General features: G+C 41.3%; 2 protein-coding genes across 2 annotated transcripts in view; one reads left to right on the forward strand and one right to left on the reverse strand.

Moving 5' to 3' along the window:
- The window catches only part of LOC308259065 (olfactory receptor 52H1-like), a gene marked incomplete at both ends in the record, with an annotated part of 349,856 nt that overhangs the window by 168,075 nt on the left and 164,915 nt on the right, over positions 1–16,866 (reverse strand). The gene's annotated exons all lie outside the window — the stretch shown is intronic.
- Positions 9,422–10,369, forward strand: LOC308272324 (olfactory receptor 52H1-like; the record flags this gene model as incomplete). Its single annotated transcript, XM_080709080.1, has 1 exon — positions 9,422–10,369. One exon carries the CDS (start codon positions 9,422–9,424, stop codon positions 10,367–10,369), a length of 948 nt encoding a protein of 315 aa, XP_080565206.1.

The following is a 16,866-nucleotide window of genomic DNA, read 5'->3' on the forward strand; positions in this document are numbered from 1 at the left end:
AGTCTTCCCACTGGGAGGATTTACCATCATCATAGAACTTCAGGGATGGCCCAGCATGGGCTTTTTTCAGTGATCCTATCTTCCTCAGGATTGTATATAAATATCAAATTTCTTCAGGAACATTGTAGGGAACAGAAGACACATGAAAACAGCAACCTTTCATGAAACGGAAAATCTTGCATTTTATTTATTTATTTATGTTTATATTTATTTACAGTTCATCTGTACTTTCCTGATTAGAACTGATATTTTTCTTTTATGTTGCTTAATGTTTAGTGATTTTACATAAAACAGAATCTGGTGTGGTTGTAGTGTGTATTAGATGAGTTGGGTGAGAACCACCCAACTAAGTTTTCTAAGAGGAATCTCTTAGGAAACTGTCCCAGGATAATACTATCTCCTAAAATCACCACTGGTAATGAATCCATAGATTTAATCATCATGAACATAGTTAATTAACTTGGAAGTAAGAAGAATGGGGTAAAACAATCATTCTGACATATAGTCTGTGTGCATGTGTGTGCGCCCGCACTTCAGTGTTGATTTCCCCCTTGCTATCTGAAATGCCCATTAGGCTATTCAGAAGAAATTTATGCACGGGATCTCTTATTTATGCCACTATAAAAAAAGACCATATTTAATTGCTCATGTATTGACCTACCCAACACCAATTTTGTATGCTCCTCATAGGCTAAAACTCACTCCTGGCATCATCTTACATTCTGCCTAATGAATATATTTGGCACTCACATGTTCTCAATAAGTGTTTCATAAACATGCAAGCTTCTTCTGAAATCTACTTCCCTAACACCTCACTTTTATCTTTCTTCAGTAATCATCCTAGATTTCATAATGCCTTATTTTAAACATTGCCTTTTGTACTAAATTCATTTGTCTCTTTTACATATTTAGTTAAAAATATATTCTTGGGATCTTGATGATGTTAGCTCTGTAATTTAGGGAATATGGTGAAAATGACCTCACAGGCCACAATAGTACTCTTTTTATTTATTTAATTTATTATTAATGAAGTAAGACAGGAAAACCACCACACTTGCCTAGTTTTAGCTTCTTAAATACATGGATTTTCTCCTTGCTCCCTGTCTTCACTATTCTTTGCTTGGCAACTGCCGTATAGATTTTAATTAAAATTCTTTCCTCAGCTATTCCTTTCTTAGTCCTGTATACTAGGGTAGTGTCGCGTCCCTAAGGCTCCGACCTGCAGAGCCCCAGGAAAGAAGACATAAATGCCAAGTCTGATGATGATACTTCTTTAATGCTTCCTTTTTAATGCATACAGCAAGCAAATATATATCAGCATCATAACCCCTCTGTCATCACCCCACCAATCCCAAGCTTCCCACAGCTAGGGCATGCACATTTCTAACCCTCTCATAGGTGGGCTAGTGGTAGTACGAGGCACTGCGTCACTGATCATCCGTAGGGTGCCTGATAGGGCACACTGCGCAGGCTCAGGGCACCACTAGCTTCGTGAGCCTTGTGACTTGGCAACATGCCTAGGCACCATCTTGAGCCACTGCCCCATCCTGGTCTAGCCAAGTGGGCCCCGACATCTCCCCCTTTTTGTTTTATTAAAATTAAGGCTCGGGACTGTGCCTGTCTTAGGTTGTCGAACCCCAAGGATCATTCTTACCCATCATCGAGAAAGCAATGGCATGATTACTCTCCTGTCTTAGGTTGATATGATCCCGGGGACGATCGTACCCGTCTTTGACTACCGATCCATCATATTGAGCCATACGTGAGGAGATGAGCCAGCTTCAAGGGCAGCCAGAGCTTGCACCAGCATGTGCTGTTATTGCACAGCTTGTTGTCGAATACGACTGATATATCCAACCAGGACACAGCATACTACCATCAGCAAAAAATTCCCAGAATGCCACGCCACCCCAATCTCTTAAGAAGCCCACTGTCCCCTGTATCAGGTCCATCCATTGTTGTACTGAGGCAATCTCCATGCGGGTAGATTTGATCGCGACAATGGATGCTCGAAGTTCTGTCATAGTCTGTTCAAATTTATGGCTCTAATTTCCCAGAAGCATTCTGCCTATCTGTTGGGATAGATTGCCTGCATGGGAAAAATTCTGATACTGCACAGAGGTTATGCATAATCCAGACAATTTTTGAATACATGGTACCATGGCCATCTGTCCCAAGATGTCGACCTGTTCTTGTAATAGGTCCACTCTTTGATTTACCATCATTATGCCTGCTTTAAGCTGCCCATTTATTTGAGCTTGTTACGCTATGGCAGTAGCTATACTTGAGGATATTGTATTTACAGCAACAGCCGTATTAATTGATGTTGCTAAGGCCACAGCAGCAGTTGCTGCTGCAGCCATGGAGGCCATAATTATTGCAATAAGAGCACTCACCCCGAAGTCCCTCCTTTCTCATTTCAAAAGGACTGGGAGGGAATTCTCATCCACCCTAACAGGCCAAGGCACAGCAATAGGCATCCGCAATACTATCACCCAAGGAAAAATAGTAGCATTCCAGCAAAATGTTAAAAAACAGGTATCATTAGAGCAAAGTGCCATTAGAAACAAGCCAAAAGAATGGAGCAGCCAGGCAAACAGGGGTAGGGCTAAAGGAAATTTGAGGCCCTCTAGAACAATTAACTTCCACGCTGTCCTCAAATGTGCCTGAAAAATTTTGGTAATAACTACAATTTTCTACAGCTCCTCCTAAAATCATGGACATTGCTGCAATGTCTGTACAACCACCTTCTACTCCACAGAGAAGCCACACATTAAAGGGATTAGGTGTTCTATACTGGGTGGGATTTTGATAGGTGAAATTATACCCTCCCCAGGTTTCATTTCGCATAGTGGAGATGCCTGGAGAGAAGCTCATGTCATAATTCAGAGATGCCCAAAACTACTCTAGTATCCTGACAATCGGTCCATTTCAAAGGCCAGCTGTGCGGATTATAACATTTTGGAGCCCACCGTAGTTGAGGAGGAGTTGTTTTATTTTCAGGGTGTCCATATTTGAAAAAGGCTAAAAGAGCTCGCCCCTCTAGAATTGTTATGTTTCCTACAGGGCTAGAGTTATTGTAAGGTTGAAATTTCCCCATGGTCTGATAAGGAACACAGGAAATGCCCCTGGGGTGGGTAAGATTTCCGTCCATGGGCTGGTCTCGGGCCTCTTCCGTCTACCACACTTCCCCTTTTCAGCAGGATATGGCGGTGGAACTGGCAAGGGAGGGGTAGGAGCAGAAGGCCCAGGGGGTTCCTCTTTTCTGTTATGTGACACTTGGAACCTGCGCCACTGTTCTATCAGGACTTCTTCCTCCTCATCTCTTTCTGGTGGGACGGGCCATATCCCTCTTTCCTCCTCGGAGGACTCGCTTTCGGAGGACTCCTCATCCCTCCAAGAGCCTGCCTGTTGGCCATGCCCTGAAATCTCCTCTTTTACTTCCTCTAATGCATTAGAGCCTTCAGTCAGCACTTGGTGATACCTCCCTGTTTTATCGGCCAGGCAGGATTTAACTAAATTCCAGATGGCCAGTGTCCTTGGGTGCAGAGGCTCTTCGGCATCCGCCTTATGGAGATCATGGCCTAGATGCTCCCACTGAGGAATGTTAACATATCCTTCCTCTAGAAACCACGGAGCTACAGTTTTAACAGTGTTAAGAAAATTTTCGATGGTGGCTGCTTTCACTTTCACTCCTCCCTTAAAAAGAATCTTACAGAGAGCCTCTTTGACTTTCATAGTAGTAACCTTAGACCCCATGATAAGTCTTGCTTCGTGGCAATCCGCTTTCTACTTCGTCGCTAAATCCTGCGAACCTACATAGCGCTGTCCCTTCGTCACTTACCTGCGAACTTATACCACGGCATTCCCAGGTTTTGGCTCCACTTCTCGTGTTCTAAGGCTCCGACCTGCAGAGCCCCAGGAAAGAAGACACAAATGCCGAGTCTGCTGATGATACTTCTTCTTTAATGCTTCCTCTTTAATGCGTACAGCAAGCAAATATATATCATCATCATAACCCCTCCGTCATCACCCCACCAATCCCAAGCTTCCCACAGCTAGGGCATGCACATTTCTAACCCTCTCATAGGTGGGCTGGTGGTAGCATGAGGCGCTGCATCACTGATCATCCGTAGGGCGCCTGATAGGGCTCACTGCGCAGGCTCAGGGCACCACCAGCCTCGTGAGCCTCGTGACTTGGCAACATGCCTAGGCACCATCTTGAGTCACTGCCCCATCCCGGTCTAGCCAAGTGGGTCCCGATAGGGTAGTGTGTATTGGATACATTCTCATGACACATGTATTTTCAATGTTAGGAGTTATCACAACTCAGATATTTAGTTGTTAAATGCTCTCCGTTAAACACTTAGGATCAGGTAAGGGTCTGTAAGCTTCCATTGTATTCTCATTGCCAACAAAGTCCTGTACATTAATAACTCGATAAATATTTTCTGAATAAATGGATGAAACAAGTTTTACAGCTATAAAGAAGAGAAAAATAATGTCATTTGCAGGAAAATAGATGGAACTAGAGAATACTGTATTGAGATAAGACAGTCTCAGAAAGTTAAAAGTGGTATGTTCTGTCTCATATGAAGAAGTTAGAAAATGGGAAACAATGGGCGTGGTGGTGCACGCTTGTAAACCCTGTGCTTGGGAGGTGAAGACAGGAGGATCGCACAGATTCCAAGCCAGCCGCTTCCTCTGGCTTAAGAGACCCTGATTCCAAATAAAAATATAAAAATAGGTCTGGGAGTGTAGCCCAGAGTTAGAAGGGCTTCCAGGAACCCCAGTACCACAAAAAAAAAAAAAAAAGAAAAGAAAAAAAGAAAGAAAAGAAAAGAAAAAAAAGTGGGAAACAAGCTGCTGGGCGTGATGGCTACACACTTATAATCCCAGCATCCCGGAGGTAGAGACTGGAGGATTGCCGTTTGCAGAGAGCCTCAGTTACTTAGCGAGGTGCTTCTTAAATCAGTGAGACCCTGTTTCAAAAAAAAAAGACTAAAAAATAGGGCTGGGGGTGTAGCTTGGAGGTAGTATCTAAAAAAAAAAAAAAAAAAAAACCTACCACAAAAACAAAAACAAAGAAAAAAAGAAAAAGGGATTTTAGGTAAAAGAGGAGAGAGACCAGATTAGAGGAGGGGCTGGAAGAGGAAAATGAGGCTTGGGGATGGGAACAGTTGAAATATGTTATGTTTATTTTGAAGGTATCACTGCCAAACTCACTAAAATGTATGGTGTGTAATATGCAATGTGGGGTGAGATGGGGAGAAAAATATACTACATAATCAATGTATCACTTTTAATCTCATTACAATATACAGTTGCACTGCCACAATTAAATTGTATTAAAAATGAATTTTACTTGATGAGTGAAATCCCTATTTTGCATTATGGGAATCTGCCTGGACTTATAACTAAAGGGAAATACAAATCTAGGCAGTCATAGAGAAAGTGGTATTTTCTTCATTGTAAATTGATCATTATTATCCCTTTTATTCCTCATCATTTATCTTTAAAGTAAGCATTTCCAAATAAATACTTCCCTCTTAAAGATATGGTAACTGACTTCTAGAACAATTACATATTTTTAATCAACACACACACACAAAGGATATAATGAACAAGGGGTAAATGCCAGGATTTTTGGTTACTAGACTATGAAACCAGACTTACTCGCTGGATTGAAGGCCAGTCGCACATTTTTATCTTAACACTCTGTTTCTGGGTTCTAAGACAACCAAACTGTCACACATATGAGCAGAGAAACGGGTCCCTAAACTGGAATGTGCTAATTTGGTCAAGTCTTTGCTCAATCATTCTCGAAACTTGGAACCTGCAGCCAGTGGGTCTCTCTGGCTCAGAGGCTCTCTGTTCCAATTTGTCTCTAATCCCTAGAGAAGACAAGGATGAACATTTGCACTCAGTCCCCCAGGCTCTATGATTACTCCTCTCTGCTATCAGCATGATTCCTTGTCTGTCTCTTTTGTTCCTGTCTGTCCTGCCGACTTTGGGAAGATTTCTCCAGTTCTTTGCGGTACCATTTACCTGCTGTATTTCTGCACTCTATTTTTCGAATCCTGCTTTTGTGAAGAGTTCCGGGACCAAGACCTCCAAGGTATAAACTGATGGAGTACAGAATAGAACTATCAGAGAGTCAGGCTGGTGGAGAGTGGAGCTGATGAGGTGGGGACAGTGTGGTCTCCAGGAAATAGGAAAGGCCATGATTGGAACTTTTCCCATTGTCCCCAAACTTTTACTCACTTAGGAGAATGGTTTAAAGGTGGAGCGTCTATCAGGATATTAATTATTTTTTTCATCATGTGGGTTGAACCCAGGGCCTTGTGAATGCTAGACAAGTGTTATACTACCAAGCTACATACCCAATGCTTCTTAATTGATTTTGAGACGGGGATCTCGAAGATGTCTAGACTGGCATGGAACTTGCAGTCCTCCTGCCTCTACCCCCTGAGTAGCTGGGATTACAGCTGGGGCTGGAAAGAGATTAATTTCAAGTCCTTTACACTGCACTACTCAAAATATTTCTAGATTTCTCTGAAGGTCAAAAATTCTAACTCTTAGCCAGACGTGGTGGCACATGCTTGTAATCCCAGCATTTGGGAGGCTGAAACAGCCTCTGCTACTTAGTGGGGCCTTTTGTAACTCAGTGAGACCCTGTTTCAAAATATAGAATAAAAACTAGGGCTGGGGGTGTAGCTTGGAGGTAGAATGCTCCTGGGTTCCATCACCAGTACCACAAAAAACAAAACAAAAAACAAAAACAAAACCAACTAACTCTTTGAGTATAAAAAATTAAATAAATTAAGTCATCATTATGTATTTAGTGCTGTCCATAGCAGACTGGGGCCAGCCATCTGGAGATTCAAGTCTATAGGATGAGCTCAGAGACTTTTCAATGATCTCATACTGCAAGTGTAGGTTTGTGTTTGTAAGCACATCTGCAAGAGAGTGCCCTATTGTTTTTTGGGGGACAATATGGACAGATACCAAGATATCCATCTCCCCTACCTAATATGAATCAATTCATGTACAAAATGGAGAAAGGAAGCTGCTTTCTGGAATGGATCTAGGACAGTCCTCTTTGACTCATGGACCAACCATAGTCACCCATTTTTTTTAATATGGCAAAAGAGAGATTTTATATATAAACACTCAGCACAGAAATCAAAAGATGAAAAACCATGAATTATTATACTGCATAATCAAGATTTTACTGAAATAATAACCCAGGACCTTGTAAATACAAGGCAAGTGTTGTACCTCTGAGCTACATACCCAGTCCTTTTTAATTTATTTTGAGACAGACAATCTCCAAGATGTCTAGACTGGAATGGAACTTGAATTCTCCTGTCTCACTCCTCTGAGTAGCTGGGATTACAGGCTTGTGCCATTGGGCCTAAAAAGAGATTAATTCTGAGTTCTTTCCACTACACTTCCCAAAATATTTCTTGATTTTTGTTAAAGTCAAAAGTTCTAACCTTAAGAGTATGAGAAATGTTAAATAAAATGAATAGTCATGACGTATTTGGCCATAGCTGACTGGGGCCAGCCACCTGGAGATTCAAGTCTGAACGATCAGCTCAGATTCTCCAGTTATCTCACATGTGCAAGTGTAGGTTTGTATTTATGAGCACATCTGCAAGACATTGTCCTTTTGTTTTTTAGAGCAGGGACAATGTGGACAAACAAAGATATCCATCTCTCCTACGTAGTATGGGGGTATGATATGATAGGGGTATGATATGATAAATCAGGATAATTCATTTTATTATTGTTTTATTTTTTTTGTACTGGGATTAAATTTAGGGGATTGTCTTTTTACTCTCCTTTGATACCATGAGGAGTGTCTATCAGGATATTAGTTTTTTTTTTTTATTGTGTTGGTTGAACCCAGAGCCTTGTGAATGCTAGGCAAATGCTGTACCACTGAGCTAAATACCCAATCTTTTAAATTTTTCAGGAGATCTCTAAGATGTCCAGACTGACATGAAACTTGCTCTTTATTTCCTTAGACCTCTCAAAGAATTGAATATCATCAATATTTTTAAGTCTTTGCTTATTTGATAAATGATGTATCTCACATATATTTTATATTGAATTTAAGTTTTAAGAGATTGAGAAATTTCTCTATATATTTTATATGACTTCATTGTTCTTATCAATTGTCAGGTTTTCTACTAGATCAAGCTTTGCTTCAGTGATCCTTCAGAATATTTCAGATGAATAACAGTGATTCTATTTTTTCATTTGGAGTAGTCTGTATTGTACTTTTTCATAAAATTTATAGTCTTTGCTGGGTGTGGTGGTACACACCTATAATCTCAATACTTGGAATGCTGAGATAGGAGGATCACAGGTTCCAGGTTAGCCTCAGGAACTTAGTGCTGTTTCAAAATAAAATAAAAAGGGCTGAGGGTGTAACTCCGAGGTATTACACCCTTGGTTTTAATTCCTAGTATCACACATATAAACACACATACAAAATTAATATCTTCTGCTTAAATATTTTCTCCCTGCACTAGTTTGTCCTTCTCATTTATTTATTTATTTATTTATTTTTAATAATACTGCTAGTTCCTGTGATGATAATCTTTTTATTTATTTATTTATTTATTTATTTATTTATTTATTTATTTATTTTTGTGGTATTGGGGATGGAACCCAGGGACATTCTCTACCTCCGAGCTATACTCCCAGCCCTATTTTTTATTCTTTATTTTGTTTTTTTAAATTTTTTATTGGTGCATTATATTCATACATCATAATGGGGTAAAACACTTGTGTGGACATACATGTACACACTGCCTATTTAGCCCAAGTAGTGGGATTTCAGGGATGTGTTACTGTGCCTAGTTTGATGGGGAGCTTTTCTGTAACAGTGTTTAGAACAAGGGCATATGTTTCATTGTGGAGAGAGAATTAAGGAAGAAAACAGAGTATGTGTCATGGTTAGGTCTTAGACATTGAACCTGCCTTGTTAAGCTCCTTATGACCCTATCCACAGTGGTTATTTCAGTTCCCCAGAGCTAGGATTTCACAGTAAATATTGCCTCAAGTCCCTAACAGTTAATTAAGTCTCTGCTTAATATTATCTTCAACAAACATTTTCTTAAAAAAATTTTCTGGTTGTCAATCAGGAGAAAGGACTAGATTCTGTTTTATGATTTATGTCTTTAGGAGAACATTTCAATACCATTTCTTTTATGACTTAATATTGGGAGTCAAAGTTTGGTAGTTTAAGAGTAAAGAGAAAAGGATAATCGATCACTTTCTAGATTCAAAAGGGAAGGTGTGATATTAGTGTGATATTAGAGAAGCCTCAAAGTGAATCTTTGTGGATTATTGTAATAATCTGCCATGACATTTTTTTCAGTTTCTGTGACTCATCTAACTCATAACAATGATGGCAGCCTTCAACCTGAGCAGCTTCACTCCAGGACCATTCATTCTACTGGGAATCCCAGGGCTGGAGCAGTTCCACGTGTGGATCGGGATTCCCTTCTTTATTTTCTACTTTGTGGCCCTCATGGGCAATAGTGTCCTTCTGTACCTAATTGTCATGGAGCGCAGCCTCCACGAGTCCATGTTCTTCTTCCTTTCCATGCTAGCTGCTACAGATCTTCTCCTGTCTAATACATGTGTACCAAAAACTTTGTGCATCTTCTGGCTGGGTCCTCAGAAAGTCACTTTTTCTGCTTGTCTTACCCAGATGTTTTTTCTTCACTACAGCTTTGCCATGGATTCTGCTATCCTGCTGGCCATGGCATTTGATCGCTATGTTGCTATTTGCTTCCCTCTAAGATACACCACTATTCTCACTGGTCAGATTATTACTAAGATTGTGGTGGGTATTATCAGCAGAAGCTTTTGCATCATCTTCCCATGCGTGTTTCTATTAAAGCGCCTGCCTTTCTGCCGAACACACCTTATCCCACACACGTATTGTGAGCACATAGGCATTGCCAGACTTGCCTGTGCAGACATCTCCGTCAACATCTGGTATGGCTTTGCTGTGCCTATAATGACTGTCACGTCAGACCTTATCCTCATTGGCATTTCCTACACGCTCATCCTTCGTGCTGTTTTTAATCTTCCTTCCTGGGATGCCCGCCAGAAAGCCCTTAGCACTTGTGGGTCCCATCTGGGTGTAATTCTTATATTCTACACACCAGCCATATTCTCTGTTCTTGCCCACCGGTTTGGTCACAATATTCCCCACTCCTTCCACATATTGTTTGCCAACCTCTACGTGGCCATCCCTCCTGCAATCAATCCAATAATCTATGGGGTGAAAACCAAGCAGATTCGGGACAAAATCAACCTCATTTACTTCCCTAAAAGGAATTAGTGACATGAGGCAAAGGGTTTAAAAAGAAAGCAGGCAATGGTATTTTGGGTATTTCTCATTTTTTAAAAAACTGAACACCCTCCAATGTTTACCTAAATTCATATGAAATCCTAGAATTCTTGTGTGAGTTATAGGAAGCAGAGAGAGATGTTGTGCAGGTACATGTGAAGAGAAATGAAAGAAAGAAAAAAACTGAAGCAGGTGCTGGGCATGGTGGTGCAAACCTTTAATCTTAGTACTTGGGAGGATGAGGCAGGAGGATGCAAAGGTGAAGTGGCAAAACAAGTCTTACAAACTTAGCAAGATTTTGGACAACATGCAAGATCATATTTCAAAATATAAAAAGGGGTTAGGGATATGCCTGAGAGGTAGAATGCCTATGAGTGTATTCCCCAGTCCCTCCACCCCGACACACACATTGAAGACACATGTTTCATGAATAGATGACTAAGAGGGAGATGATATCTAAATTTTCAGATAAAATTTCCAAAACTTACAGTATAGCAAGTTCAGCATACATAACATAGAGATTAGCTTATAAACAAGGCAATAGTGATGAAAGAACTCACAATTTGATATATCTTTGTAGAGTACTTTCCAAATGAGATTTGATAAAGGTAACTGAAAAATGATGCCTTTTTAAAAATATTTAATACTTCTATTGGTGCATTATCATTATATATCTTAGTGAGATTCAAAATCATACAAACATACACACATGTCTTGATGTGTTTCCCTTCAGGTCCCACCACACAACCCACCCTGCTCTGTAAATAGTAGTGAGATTGTTAGTGATATCTTCTTATGTTTGGAATACCATCCTTTCAACTACTTTTTCCTTTGTTCTTCCTTTTCTTCTTTCCTCTCTCTCCTGCCCCCTTACACTATTTGACTTGTCACTCTCAATTATCTAAGGTCTCTTTGGTTTTCTGTTTTCTCTTTAGCTTCCACATAGGAGAGAAAAATTTCAATTCTTGACTTTCTCACACTGCCTGGTAGCACTTAGCATAATATTCTCTAGTTCTATACATTTTTCTGCAATTATAATTTTGTGCTCTTTATGACATTTGTTGACAGACATCTAGATTGGTTCCATAATTTGACTATTGTAAACTGTATTACTATGAACATAAGTAGGCATGTGTCATTATAGTATTCTGACTTTCATTTTTTGGGGAAGATACTGAGGAGTGGTATAGCTGTATCACATGGTGGGTTCCACTGTCAGACTTTGGAAGAAGCTCCATACTCATCTCCATATTGGTATTAATTTGCAGCCCCACTAACTGTGTAAGAGCTCCCACTTTTCCAGTCTTGACAACACTTATTATTGTTTGTATTTTTTATTATTATCCATCTAACTTGGGTTGGATGGGATGTAGTGTAGTTTTGTTTTGATCTTAATGCTAATGATGTTGAACATGTTATAAATTATTTTTATGTGGATCATATTGAAAAAGGCATAAATTCAGACTGCCTGGTGCCCCTCCCCCCACTTCCCCTTTTACCCTCCCAACAATGAGTGTCCAGGTTAACCATGCTACATTCATACTTTTAGACATACTTATTAGCCATTTGTATTTCTCCTTTTGATAAGTGCATATCCAGTTCAGTTGCCAATTTTTTGCTGTGTTATTTGGTTTTAGTGTTCACTTCCTAATGAATCCTCTGGGATAAGTAATTCTCTCAGACAGTGATTTTCAAACTAATAGTGGGTGTCAGTCACCAGAAGAATGTGGTGGAAAGATGAAGTTCCAGCTCTGTCCCACTTCAGTGGACTTCTGCATTCTTTATCTATTAGGTGATTCGGGTACCTGAGAAACTTAGCTCCTTCCAGATCTAAAAAGTCATATTTTTTTTGAAAAACCTATAGATTTGATTCTTAAAATAATTTTGTGTCTAAAAGTATCATATCTCTCCAGTATGAATTAACATAATTCATTCATTCTATAGATTTTCCAATTTAAATGTTTTAACATAAAATAGAGCATTCAATATCTCTACTTATTGCAATTATCTGCTTAGCATGGATCTTTCTTTTTTCTTGATGATGTTTGACATTTGTCATGGTTTTATTTTTTCCAACAACAAAATAAAACAAATTCTTGCCTTGATTCTTGGTATTTTTAGTATCTATGTAGTTTGCCTTGTAATAATTTGATGTGTCAGGATTTATTTTCCAAAGTTGGGTACAACCAAATCCTTCATCTTCCATGTTTTTTCTGTACTATGAGTTTCTTGCTATTTATTTATCAAGAGAGTCCAATTCTCCTTTTCTTGGATCTGGGCTGGACTTGGGGGTAATTCTATATTCAGTAAAAATGACATTTGAGGATTTTTGAGGCTAAATCCTAATAAAATTTGTACTTTCTAACTTGGTCTCTTGAAAGATTTGATATTAATAGGCTCTTTAGATCCCAGCTACTATGTTGTGAGCATCCCAAGCAACATGGAGAAGTCATGCTACATATCTAGTCCATGGCCCTGAGATCCCGGCCAACTACAACTGCCAGCCATGTCCTTAAGCCACCATGGACATTCTGTCCAACTGAGACTTCAGGGAGCTCTAGAGGTCATATGGAAAATAGAAAATGAACCTAATACACTCTCGCATTTGAATTATCATATTTTGGAGGATTTAAAGTACTAACACTACTTTCATGTCACTTACAATAAGGTCCAGATAGTAGCCTATGAGGTAAAAATAAAATTGTTCAGTGTTCAAGCATAATTTCAAGTAGATACAAAAGAGTCATTAAGGGATAAGTTCAAATATACATGGGCTCCCTCTACCCCACCATTTCAAATGATGGAAAGTTCTACAAATAAAAAAACTGGCCTCAGAGTATTGTATTATCTCTAGTATGAGGTTTTAAGAACATTATTTGCTAAGACTGCAAAAAAAAATTTAAGTGTGTACCTTATAAGCCTTTTCTACTACACAATGAAGCATTTCAAAATATGAGCCATATTTTCTTGAAATTTTCAGCCAAAATCAGGCAGTGTACCATCTGGAAAACATTTTTGGACGTGACTTTTGCTTATAGAATTAACTCTAATATTCATAGAGAATTCAGAGTTTTTAAGAGAAAACTGTATATGAACATACCACAAACTTCTACTTACAGGGGGCTTGCTCATTGCAAAATGAAAAAGGTACCACTGAGACTTCAACTTCCTCAGGCAGACCACAGGCTGAGGAAGCTACCAAGATATAAACATAGGTCATTTCTCATTAAAAAATGAAGAAGACATAGAATATACAGCCAGTTGACCAGAAATTGTAGTCAATAGCTAGTCATTTTTAGGGAACAGGATTGGAACAGGGTTTACTAATAAAGAAGTGATATATTTCTGGCTGAATTTTTGAGTTATTGTGAGCTATTGACTGTGAATATGTCTATTCTATTCCTTGAATACGGGTATCTATTGTACTTATTTCAATATCACTCATGTATGTTCCTTGGGTAGTCGGCAGATAGCACATTTATTTACTTTATAGAACTTCGAATTGAAAAGAACTGCATACATGAAGTGTATACAAAGAAATGAGCCCAAGAAGCCTTACTTATACATTAAAAAATGAAATCTTTATGATTAACCATAATAATTGTATATATTTGTAAGGTACATCAAGATGTTTTGATTTGTGTTTAAACCAGGCAATCATTAAATCAGATAATTACCATATTTATCACCACAAACTTTATTTATTTATCTTTTTTCAATATTGTTTTATTTTTATGTGGATCATACTGAAAATAGCATACATTCAGACTGTGCTTGGTGAACTTTATTTGTTTCAGCTAATGAGATGTGTTGCGTCCCGTAGTCGCCATTTTGAATCTCCCTCCACCATGAACTTTTAGCATTTTATCATTAGTGCATTCAAAATCCTCTACTCTTGAGACATATAATGCATTACTGTTAACTATCTTCACTATACTGTGCCATACGGTACCAGAATTTATTCCTGTTACATTAAACCTAGTCACCAAACTTTGTATGCCCCTCCATCCTCCTACTCTTCCCAGTCTCTAATAACAACTACTCTCCTCTCAACTACTATGAAATTTGGACTTCTATTAATCCCACAATCAGAATGAGAGTTCAGAGCTTTAGAAGAACATTAAATGTTTTTTGATGTAAGAAAAAATATGTGTTATTATGGCTAGAGGATGGACTGCTTACAGGGTTTATTTTCCAAAAATGGCCCCCAAATTATCTTGTATCCCATATAGTTTTCTGTAATAGTCCTGTCACTCCTTCAAGAAGTATAGTCTAATTTCTTCAGATTTTTTCTGGGCTAGCCTTAGTGATTTTATTGAAAAAGTGCATGGCATTTTGAGATATTTGAGACACTTTCTATCACACAGCTACCAAGCTATGAGAATTCAAGCCACTTAGAGTGTTGGTGTGGTTCATTGACAGTCCTGGCCGAACCTCCAGTTTATAGCAGCATCAACTGAGTCGATACTGGTCAAGGCACCTGATTGTAGCCTCCTACAGAGAAATGAGCCAAGTGAAAGATTCCCAACTGATTCCAGTAGATCTACAGAATCATAAAAGACTATAATAAAATTTTTATTTATTTATTCATTTCTTCTGTTCTAAATTATATTCTTTATTTGGCTTCAGTGGTTTTGCTTCTACCTCGTATCTAAATCATGACATAAAGTCTAAAGATCAGGGTTTGATCTTTTTTTTTATTAATTTATTTTTTAAATTGGTGCATTGTAGTCATCTATCAATCACATTGGAGTACAAGACTTGAGAGGATATACAAGCACACATCATCCAATTAGCCCTCCTCCAGCCCCCGTCCCATTCCCTCCCCCTCCCTCCATCCCAGGCTTCTTTGGTGATTGACTTTGATACATTTGTTTATGTACCTCCTGCGTTTTAAAGAGGCTCCGTCCTCCACTATTACATACCCTCTGATTGGTCACATTAGTTGCTTCACTATAGGGCCCTTTCTATAGCTCAACCTCTTCCTGTTGCCCTTTTCCTCCTAGTTATTGCTGATTAAGAGAAGTGTCTGATTTATATTTTCTGCGATATTTCTCTGTACATGCTGCGTTGCAAGTACCGATCCCACTCTTGATGGTCCCAGTAGTGGCCTGGCTACTCAGTGGACTGATCCAGACCTCACTGGCTCAAGCAGCGGCCTTGCCTCATGGGAGGCCCCAGTTCTGGTCTCGCTGGCCCCTGCACCGGTCTAACCCCTAAGCTGGCTTTGGTCCCGGCCTTGGAGGCCGCAGGAGTGAACTTGCCTCACGCCAGGCTCCGATGCTGGCCATTGGCCCCTGCACTGGTCTAACCCCTTGGCAGGATTCCAATCCCAGCCTCGGAGGCCCCAGCACCGGCCTAGCCTCACGGCAGGCTCCAGTGCCGGCCTCGTTGGCCCCAGCACCGGCCTAACCCCTCGGGAGGTTCCGTTCCTGGGTTAGGAGGCCCCAGCACTGGCCATGTCTCACAGCAGGCTCCGATGCTAGCCTCGCCTCACGGCAGGCTCCGATGCCGGCCTTGCTGGCCCCAGCACCGGCCTAACCCCTCGGCAGGCTCTTATCCTGGCCTCGGAGGCCCCAGTATCGGCCCTGCCTCACGGCAGGCTCCGATGCCGGCCTCGCTGGCCCCAACACCGGCCTAACCCCTTGGCAGGCTCTTATCCTGGCCTCGGAGGCCCCAGTACCGGCCTTGCCTCAAGGCAGGCTCCAATCCCGGCCTCGGAGGCCTCAGCACCGGCCTTGCCTCACGGCAGGCTCCAATGCCGACCTCGCTGGCCCCAGCATCGGCCTCACCCCTCGGCAGGCTCCGATCCCAGCCTCGGAGGCCCCAGTACCAGCCTTGCCTCATGGCAGGCTCCGATCCTGGCCTCGGAGGCCCCAGCACCGGCCATGCCTCACGGCAGGCTCCGATGCTGGCCTCGCTGGCCCCAGCACCGGCCTAACCCCTCAGCAGGCTCTTATCCTGGCCTCGGAGGCCCCAGTACTGGCCTTGCCTTATGGCAGGCTCCAATGCCGGCCTTGCTGGCCCCAGCACTGGCCTAACCCCTCGGCCGGCTCCGATACTGGCCTCGGAGGTCCCAGCACTGGCCATGCCTCACGGCAGGCTGCGATACTGGCCTCACTGGTTCCAGCACCGGCCTAACCCCTCAGCAGGCTCTTATCCTGGCCTTGGAGGCCCGAGTATCAGCCTTGCCTCACGGCAGGCTCCAATGCTGGCCTCGCTGGCCCCAGCACTGGCCTAAGCCCTCGGCAGGCTCTTATCCTGGCCTCGGAGGCCCCAGTATCGGCCTTGCCTCAAGGCAGGCTCCTATGCCGGCCTCACTGGCCCCAGCACCGGCCTAACCTCTCGGCAGGCTCCGATCCCAGCCTTGGAGGCCCCAGCACTGGTCATGCCTCACGGCAGGCTCCGATGCCGGCCTCACTGGCCCCATAACTGGCCTAACCCCTCGGCAGGCTCTTATCCCAGCCTTGGATGCCCCAGTACCGGCC

The sequence above is a fragment of the Muscardinus avellanarius genome, assembly GCF_963383645.1.
Source record: "Muscardinus avellanarius genome assembly, chromosome: 1".
Classification (NCBI taxonomy): Eukaryota; Metazoa; Chordata; class Mammalia; order Rodentia; family Gliridae; genus Muscardinus; species Muscardinus avellanarius.